The sequence below is a fragment of the Epinephelus moara genome, chromosome 19, assembly GCF_006386435.1.
Source record: "Epinephelus moara isolate mb chromosome 19, YSFRI_EMoa_1.0, whole genome shotgun sequence".
In the NCBI taxonomy this organism is placed as follows: Eukaryota; Metazoa; Chordata; class Actinopteri; order Perciformes; family Serranidae; genus Epinephelus; species Epinephelus moara.
This window is the reverse complement of record NC_065524.1, coordinates 5,027,877-5,038,039: the sequence shown is the minus strand read 5'-3', so window position 1 is coordinate 5,038,039 and position 10,163 is coordinate 5,027,877. Positions and strand designations below refer to the sequence as shown.

Genomic DNA, 10,163 nt, shown 5'->3' with positions numbered 1-10,163 from the left:
CAGAGTAAGTTACCATGGTGATCTACCCCGATAAGAACTGAACCGGCTTCGTGAGACCGAAAACCCAGGGTTAACCCTGAAGTTACCTCGCTAAGACATTAATTCTGCTTCGTGATACAGGCCCCTGGTGTGGATGAGATTTGCCCTTAGATGCTGAAGGCTCTGGATTTGTCATGCAATTTTTGAGCAGTCTTGGCTGATACACTTCTTCAGTGCCAGAGGACATGTCAGGGACAGTGCCTGCAGAATGGCAGACTGGGGTAGTGGTTTCCATTTTAAAAAAGATGGGCTGGAGGGTGCAATGTTTCTTCTGTATGCCTGACAATATAAATTACAAACATAACCACTGCTGCTGAATTTGTATTTATTTGTATTCTATTTTTTTTAATAAAAGAAGGAGGAGGGGAGAGAGCTTCATCTTGTCTTTTTATAAACCAACGTTTAGCACTATGCACGCTTCATATCCATTTTAAATTCACACACCTGTGAGAAAAGCATATGAACAATACATTTTGTGCTTACCAGGTAAGTTCAGCACAACTTAAATAACAACAAACACCAGGTAGATGTCATCAGTGATGACAACAAGCAACGCTGGTCACAGATTCAGGATTCTCTTTTGCTGGCAGGAAAACGGTCCTGCAAATTCAGTAGGTAGTCAGGAGATCTCCTCAAAGCCACTTTCCTTCCTAATGCTCATGTATGGCATGTGAGCATTAGGAAGGAACAAAATCTGAACCTATCCTTTGAATGTACAGATATTACCAAAGCATACTGTAGCTGAGTTAATGTAGTTGATATTATAGCAAATGTATGTATGCGTGTGTCTGTTCCACAGAGGCACCCTGCAGCATCCATGAAGACTCTCTACTGCACAGTTATATCCAACCTCCCCATCACTGTCCAGCCTCAAGCCCACAACTACAGCAGAGAGCCCAGTCTCTCTCCTTCTCCCGTCCTCTGTCTCTTAGAGCAGACAATCTTCATCTTCCATCTTCTCCGAACAACTCCCCTGTCTCCTGTTTGCACTTTCCAGAGACTCACAGCAGAAGCCCTGCAGATGCCTACAAACCAGCTGAGTCCTGCACCAAAGTGAACCTGGAAATCCAGTGTGTCACAGGAGACCACAGGAGAAGAGAGAGCCTCTTCCCCTCATCCCTCCCTCTCCTGTCCCTCTTTCCAGCCATCCCTCTCTGTGGCAGCAGCCAGGAGAGTTTTGAGTGTTTGGACTGTCATAAAGAGTACTTGAGCTTCTCGGGACAGGCCAAACACAAGCAGCTCCAGTGTGAGTGGAGCAGTAAGAAGTACTTCAGCTGTAAGTACTGTGAGAAGGAGTATGTCAGCCTGGGGGCACTCAAGATGCACATCAGGACACACACACTACCTTGTGTGTGTAAACTCTGTGGCAAGGCATTCTCCAGACCCTGGCTGCTTCAGGGACATATACGAACACACACAGGTCAGTGAAACACTCATATTCACACCATAAAGGATGTCTTCAGCCAGCACATTAGAAAGTTTAAGAAAAAGGTCTTTTTTAAAGTGGCATTCCACCAATTTTACACACAATGGTCAGTTTACTATTCATGGTGAGCACTAGTGATGTCATCAGGAGGTTACAGAACTGCTCTAACAGAAAGCCTGCTTTACAACCTGTAGGCGTGACCCTTGAAAGGCATATGCATTCATGAGGAGATGCTATTTGTTGCGTTATGGAAAATGTAGGATCCAGGTGTTTTATGCTTCCATGCCAGTGATAGCCATGGCCGGAGGCATTTTATTTAGGTTGTTCGTCCGTCTGTCCGTCCCATCCTTGTGAACATGATATGAATTTCTGGGTGTCACATGGAGGCACCAATTATGTAGGGAACAACAATAATAGGCCTCACCAAGGGGACACCATTAATGTTGTAAATTGGCTATCGGAAATAATTAACAATTATTAATAATAATATAATTATGTTAAATAATGTGACTTAATTAACATTAAATCACCTCGTGTGAGGGGAAAAATGTGTGAGAAATGTGTGAGAGAGAGTGAGAGAGAGAGAGAGAGAGAGAGAGAGAGAGAGAGAGATCAAAGGGTATGATTCCTGTCTGAACAAACTGGCTGTTAACAGAGAACTACAAGATGGCCGAATCAAAGCTGGCTTCAGAACGGGGGAGGTCTTGTCTGACCGTGTGGTCAGGACAAAGACAAAGGAAAAGAAGCAGGAACTTTGAGTTGCCTCTTTGGGTGTTGCTCTGTTGAAAGCCTATTTGTTAATGAGTATATGTGATTTGTGTTGCAAACGGTCTGGATTAGTGCAGAGATTGTTTAGTTGGGTGCAAGAATCTGTCCGTGAACAGCATTAGCAAACTAAACACTTAGCTTTGGCGAAGCCAACTAACCAATGACCTAACTTCAAACAATCACAGCAATAACTCAATGACAGCATTAAATCACATACAAGTTAAACAGTCTTGCTTAGCCTGTAAAGCTGTGATAAAGCTATGCCCAGTTGTTACGTTACCGATCCTTGAATGGATGGAAGAAAGAGTCGCTTTATGGTGTGCTGCTTTGTTAGCTGGCAGAGGAAGGCGGGAAAGAGCTGTGGTTCCATATCCAATCTTTGTTGTGTCCTTGTTCCAAAGGTGCAGATCCGAGGAAGCTGGTCACTCAGGGTCCTTGCAGAGTTAGATGCTGGGTTGCTTACTCAACTTAGTTCTCCTTGTCGCTGGAAAGTTAGCTGCAAACCTTGTGTTTGCACCTTTAACTTCTCTGGTTCAGGTTTAGAGAGAGTCTGTGAGCAATGGTCTGAGCTTGTTGGCAGCCCAGGGTAAGAGGAGGCCTGTCTGGGCACCTCTGGGCTGGTCCACAGCTCAGGACGAAGAGGTGTGAGCTGCTCGGCAGCTCAACGAGCAAGAGAAAGACTGTCTGGAGGGAGCAGACCTTCTACAGATGCCTGTGACATCACAGAGTCACATGTCACTATAAAAGTCCTGTCCAATCAAGTTTTGAGACTTGTGTCTCACTGAGGTGTGAGGTGGCACTTCCTGGAGATGGGTGTCAAATAGCTCTCTTTGTTTGAAGAACAAAGAGCATGCAGAGAAGAAAAGCCTTCACATGTCCAGTTTAGATTTTAACAAATGACAAATCATCTATGGTCCTGTGAATCCCAACAGACTCAACGATGAACTGATTATTTTTTGTTGATCACAGGTCAAAGGTCAAGGTCACTGTGACCTTGTATGTCTCAGTCTCGTGAACGCGATATCTCAAGAAAACTTTGAGGGAAATTCTTCAAAATTCGCACAAAGGTTGAGTTGGGCTTATGGATGATCTGTTTAGATTTTGGTGGTCAAGGGCAAAGGTCAAGGTTGCTGTGACCTTGTCTTTCTCATTCTCATGAACACAATATCTCAAGAATGCCTTGATGGAATTTCTTCAAATTTGGCACAAACATTCACTTGAATTCAAGGATAAATGATTAGATTTTGGTGGTCAAAGGTCAAGTCTGTGTGACCTTATTGGTCTCATTCTTGTGAACATGATATCTCAAGAACACCTTGAGGGAATTTCTGTAAATTTGACACAAACACTGACTGAAGAATATACTTATTAGAATTCTGTGGTCCAAGGTCAAAGGTCAAAGTTAGTGTGCCCACACAAATTTTTTTGGCCATAACTCAAGAATTCATACTCTAATTATGACAACACTTCACACAAATGTCTAATAGGATAAAATGATGAACTGATGACATTTTATATCCAAAAGGTCAAAGGTCAGCTTCACTGTGACATCATAATGTTCTGCATAAAACACTTTTCTGGCCATTATTCACTGTCATACAGTATCTCAGGAACAGAAGGGGAGATATTTGGTCAGATACTGAATTAGTGACACTAATCTTGGGTACCCACCTTGAAACTGTGCTGATTGTATAGATCTTCTGTGCTGCCTGGGGGAAGATGTGTGTGAAGCACCAGGGTTTCACAGACATGGATGTAAACTGTAAGAGAAACTTGACTGATATGCGGTGGCATACACCTGCAAGGTGGTATTTCTAGATTCATATAGACCCTCGATACTTTGTCAGTCTGAATGGGGTACTGTTGTAGTTGTGATTGGTTAGGGGGTTCATGGATTACCTGAAATTGCAACTCCCTGTCATCACTGACATGAATCTCTGTGTTCCTTCTGCAGGAGAGAAACCGTTCTCATGCCTACACTGTAGCAGAGCTTTTGCTGACCGATCCAACCTACGAGCTCACCTCCAAACCCACTCTGAAGTGAAAAAGTACCAGTGTACAAGCTGCTTCAAGACCTTCTCCAGGATCTCACTGTTAGCCAAGCACCAAGAGGCTGGCTGCCCGCTGTCCTGACAGCAACAGCCTGTTAACTTCAACCTGGCCCTAATACCCCATGTTACTGAGCTCATCCCCCTAATTGTTATCCAACATGCTTGATGTTTTGAGGTGGAATTACATTTTTATGTCCCATCACTGATGTCTCCAGTATAGGTTTCTAATTTTTAGTTATGTGTCGAATTTCAATTGTTGATATCACCACCACAATAGCACTAATGATGTTGTCCATTATCAGGCTTTAAACATAGATCTTACAGTAATTATTAATGTGTCATTTACTGTGACAGCAAGCAGGGATCGCTTTGTGTAGAGGGTTTGCAGAGAATATGTCTTGTCTGTGTTAGATTTGTTAGTGAAAGAAGATTACTGAGTCTTCAACTTGCTTTGTGTTTTCATAGAGGGCATCAAAGATGATGTTTATTTGTAGGGATTTTACCAATGGATTTTGGATTACTGCAGAAAATAAGCTCTGTGGCAAATGTTTCTGATACTTACACATTTTGTTTAGCAAGATAATCTTCACATATGAACACCTCTTTCATAAATATTGAAGTGTTCCTGCACCACTGTATTCTCAATCCTCTTAGCTGTCATCAGAAACTTAAAGCAGAAAACAACTGCCCAGTCTCATTTCTTAAAGACCCCGAGTTGTATCCCTCTGTAGATAGTCTCCACAGTACATGGAATAGTGTTGACTATGGCGTACGGCAGGTATGTGCACAAGCTTCATCGCTGTGTCATAACCTCTTAACGCACAATCATAAATACAATTTTAGTCAGCAGTCTTGTAAAGTGAGCAATCAAAGGAACTAAATGGTCATTTTGGCCAACATCTGGATGAAAACATCGTCTATTTGGCCCTACACAAACAGTCACACTGGCTGCGTTCAGGTTCTGGATGTTAAGGCTGTTTTTTTTGCTGTAAGCTCAAGAGAAAAATGAAAGTGCGATCACTCATAATGTAGTCAGACGGATTACTGAGTTCAGAGGAGTATTGTGAATGGGCTACACCTTACAGTCAACCAAAAATAATTTTGAACTAAGTGGCTAAAACTTTAGAAGTACTGAAAAATCTGATGCTCTGTTAAAACTGCATTTTAGTGCATATGTTTGTGTTTAAAATGCTTGTTAAATCCTGACCCTTTTATGTCCTTGTTTCAGTTTGTGACAACATGAGGGGACAAATCAGAAGTCATCTTTGCACTGGAAGTGATAAATCCAGATTTAATTTCATTGAAAGCAAGCAGTTTCACATTAATTTTCAACAGATTTCCTTTTGTGTCTCCTACACAGCTAGGAAACGTACAGAATGCATTTCATATTAAACATTTGCAAAACCTTTTTGCTTGCTCGTGGTGTGCAATGTGTTGGTTAGCCTCTAGAGCAACACGGGGGCAGCTCATCAAAACATCGCTCTGCAGCACAAAGTCTCCTATCCTGCATTACATTGAAAGTTGAGCCTGTTTTCTGACAGAGCCAGAGTTGATTTGCCACATCTTTTGAAACATCACCAGTCAAACGATACCTGAATATGCTGTTTTTTGCGCTGGTGGTCTGATCCTGGGCTACTTGTCTGCTTGCCCAGCACACACTAACTTCTCAGTAGCACTAACACCCAACCCTGAGCCAATGAACAGTCTCGACAAATTCACACTTATAACGAAACAGCTTGACTCTGTCAACTTGACTCTGTCATTAAACCAAAAAAATCAGTAACTGTTAGGTTATGTTAGTCATGTCATGTCTAACAGTTTGCTTGGGCTGCTGTCTGCAGTTTAGTAAAAAGTTTTTCCACCAGCAGCAAAGGTACTGGAGTTTCTCTCACAACGCTACAAACACTTGCTCTGCCCTACACCTGTAGTTAGAGTATAAGCACCTGTTGTTTGCTCATCAGAATGGCTTTGTTATGATGTAATGGAATGCTATGAACAGTAACTGTCTGTGGAACAAGGTCTAAATATTCCCAGCCACTCAGCCAGGTTCATTTTCAATACACACAGATGCTATTCTGACTCTCTGCAGGTCTATAAATACATGGAAAGCTTTTTATATTAGGCATGAGGGCAGCTCTCCATCTCAGTGTGTCAGTAATACAAGACAGCGCCACCAGATTTAGCTGCTGTCAAGACATGAGGCCTATTTTTAGGCTACGATATTAGGCCACCGGATACAGTAAAAAAAAAAAATCGTGTGTGTTTGTGTGTGATAGATAGGGGGAAGTAAATGACACAATGGCAATCAGATTATGTTGGTATTTTCCACAGTGAATGTTTGAGTGTTTCCATAAAGTCCCTCACCACAGGCCTCTGATGCCCTGCAGATGACTCTGTGTTACACTTGTTACCAAGACATCTGTCAGTGTGTGGAATAGTTTGTTTGTGTGTGCTAATAAGGTTTGAAGGATGAAGAAGGTCACATGCTGTGGAGAAGTCAGATGAGGGGAAGTAGAGGGAACTGTTAAGGTTGTGTTTAAGGCTTTATGAGTCAAAGTGTTATGAATGCTGACCATTAAAATGGCATTTGAACATATGCTTAGGTGTAGAATTGTAAATATTTAAGGTGTCTGGCTAAGCAAAGCCTGGCATTTATTTCTGTTTTTTAACATTCTTGGATTTTACCTGAAGTCTGCACTACAAAGCCAGTTCAACTTACCCAGGATAGCTTCTCGTTATCTGGTTTGACTAACCCTAACACTGGCCGTCTGGATAAACGGTATTACCTAGCTGGTTTTCAATCAGTTCAGTCAACTCTGGGTTTTGCTATCCAGCCATGGGTGTGTTCATGTGAAAGAGTATTTTTTGCTGTTTAGTTGGATGATGATGAAACTACTCTGAATGTCATATAAAACACTTTAAAGTGATTCTGCTACTAAAGTAAAGGGTGGAAAAGTAGTTTATGACTAATGAGGTCTATCTTACTGAAATGTGGCATTTATACTAACAGGAGCCAATTAGCAGTGTGGATTGTTTTACCAATAAAATTCTATGTTTTTTCCTAGTTCTTACCACATAGATGCCTCATGTTATTTTGAGCTGCAGTGTAAAAGTAGCAGCACTATCACTGCGGACTAATATAAACTTGCATAATTTCAAATAATGCCAGAATCATGTGTTTAGTGTTGTAAACGATCTTTCCATTTGTTAGAAGCTCTGATTTAAAACCAGTGGAAATAGAGCCCTGGAACAATTAAATGATTCTACTGACCTGTAACAGCATATAGGCTCCTCCTTTTTACCTCCGGACTTTTGTTCAGGGATACTTTTTTCTTCAGTGATCTGATTAGTCAGAGGTCGGGATGTAGACAGCCTGTGATCAGATACCCTGAAGCTGACCTGCTCCAGGGCAGGTAAGCTGTTGATTTAAAGAGAACCAGCCTCGTAATACTGAAAACCCAGAGTTAAACCCAAAGTTATCTTGCTAACTTCAAATCCTGCTTCGTAATACAGGCCTTAGGTAAATAAATGAGACTTGCCGTTTATGTCGCAAGTCAAGTCTTTTAAGGGATAGTTCAAATATTTTGAAGTGGGGTTGTATTGGGTACTTATCCATGGTCAGTATATAACATACAGTAGATGTTATTTGACACCCTCAGTTTGGAGAAGCAGGCTGGAGTCCAACATGGAAGCTAAGCAATGTACTGCTGTGGAGGGGGTTAGCAACAATGTATTTTTAACACCTAAAACAGTGCCGCCTAAGAAAATCAGTATCAGTTTAAGTGTACGCTGTATTGAGAGTTTTTTTTATCACCTACCTTTCCATCAGAAAAGCTGTTAAGGGCTTCAGTTTCCTATCTATGTTCTCGTCAAAGCCACCAGACTCCATTGTCAAAAACAGTAATTTTACCTTGTTTAACGAGGGAGCTGCTGGTCTACCACTGCCTCGATCAGTTAGTTAGTTTGTGTTATTGTGTGACCTTGGTGAATTCGAGGTACGAACGGCTTCATTTTCCCATTGGAAATCACTGTCTGACATGAAGCTGCAGCAGTGAAAATGCTCTCAATATAGCATACACTTAAACTGATATTGACTTATTTTTGTTACTGACCTCTCCACAGCAGTACATTGCTCAGCTTCATCCTGCTTCTACAAACTAGAGACGCATAGACGGACATCTACTGTATGTAATATATGGTCTATGGACAGTGCCCCATACAGCCCCACTTCCAAAAAAAGTAGACTATCCCTTAAAGGAGTCAAGGATCACTTGAGTGGTACAGCTGTCAACTCTTCAGCTCTGCTGGATATAACAACAAGCATGTCTGTTGTTCTTTAGTTACATGTAGATATTGGAGGAAAAACTACTGAAATGTGATGTCAGTACAGATATGCTCATTATGAACATTTTGCAACATTTCAGATACGTTAATTGAAAATGTCATCAAGGTGGCATTACAAACTTATTAGCATACATACATTTCTTTGCCATAACCAAAACATTATTCATTAAATATGAATGTCTACAATGAGTAGTGTGTACACCCTATTGCAAAATTGGGATTATTTTTGCAAGGAAACCTCTAATATAAATAATCCAAAAATGTCATGCCAGATTTTCATGAGCCTGAGACGTCACCTGAAAATGTTTGCAGATTGGGCCCTGCCCTGAAGACACCATTACAATATTGCTGCAGTGATCAAACGAACTGTTAAGTACACAACAAAATTCTCAGCCTTCTATCCCAGACCTGGCAAACAAAGTCTGCCCTTCCAAAACAACTGACATTTGTCATGGTCATCCAACCAAAATAATTCAACATAAATGGAGATAATTTTACTGAAAAGTATAATCCTTAGGTCTTCATAGGCAGGACAGTAAAAAAACAAATAAACCTACACAGATATACTTTTTATCCTGCAAGTCCACACAAAACATGAAACAATGAAGCGTAAGACATCTTATTGTATTCCACATGGTGCACACTCAACAATACCATCATCAGCGTATACTGTAAAGCCCTCTGAGGCAAATTGTGATTTGTGATACTGGGCTTTATAAATAAAATTGATTGATTGATTTATCAGTGTGTGAGGTCATGTTTATACAAGTGAAGTGGGAAAAGTATGGGTGACTTTTTTTCTGGGGAGGGAGAGAGAGGGAGGGCTGCTCTGGTGGTGTCAGGACAGACAGGAGAAGTGGAGCTGGATATATCCATGCACTCGCCGTGGAAAAGCAGCTCAGTGAGGTGCTAACTTTTCAAACTATGCCAAACCGAGCCATTACAGCCCCGCCTCTTTTTCCACCACAGCTGGAAGTGTGTGTGTGTGTGTGTGTGTGTGTGTGTGTGTGTGTGTGTGTGTGTGTGTGTGTGTGTTTGTGTGTGTGCGTGCATGCGTGTGTGTTGTGTGTGTTATGTGCCTGTGTGTCTTTGCAGTCATCTCTGTAAATATTGCAAGACCCCCATAATGTTTAATTTATCTATTAAAGGGTTAGTTTACCCAAATTGCAAAAGACACGTTCTCACCTCCTCTCCATGTAGATAGTTTTGGTTAGTAGATATCTGTCTGTGAGATTTCTGCATCACTCCAACACAGTGGAGGTGAATGGAATTCCATGTGTTGTGCTCCCTGTGTATAATCAACAAATTCCATTCCTGGAGAGACTAATGTCAGACAGATAAATCCTGGACGAATTGATCGTTTTCAGTTTGTTGATGTTCATAATGAATCATCCTTACGTACCAAAGTTTGTTATGGAGTTCTGCAAGGTTCTGTGCTCGGACCAATCCTATTTACTCTATATATGCTTCCTTTAGGTAACATCATTAGAAATCACTCTATAAATTTCCATTGTTATGCGGATGATACACAGTTG

At 41.3% G+C, this 10,163-nt stretch overlaps 2 protein-coding genes across 3 annotated transcripts in view; one reads left to right on the top strand and one right to left on the bottom strand.

Moving 5' to 3' along the window:
* Positions 1-5,681, top strand: part of LOC126406453 (zinc finger protein SNAI2-like) — a 10,969-nt gene extending 5,288 nt beyond the window's left edge. Inside the window, exons 2-3 of the mRNA XM_050070743.1 lie at positions 1,037-1,459; positions 4,188-5,681. Coding sequence (XP_049926700.1) covers positions 1,037-1,459; positions 4,188-4,366 — 602 coding nt within the window. The 3' untranslated portion in view covers positions 4,367-5,681. The remainder of the gene's footprint in view (positions 1-1,036; positions 1,460-4,187) is intronic.
* borcs7 (BLOC-1 related complex subunit 7) overlaps positions 1-10,163 on the bottom strand; it is a 1,032,483-nt gene that overhangs the window by 31,931 nt on the left and 990,389 nt on the right. The gene's annotated exons all lie outside the window — the stretch shown is intronic.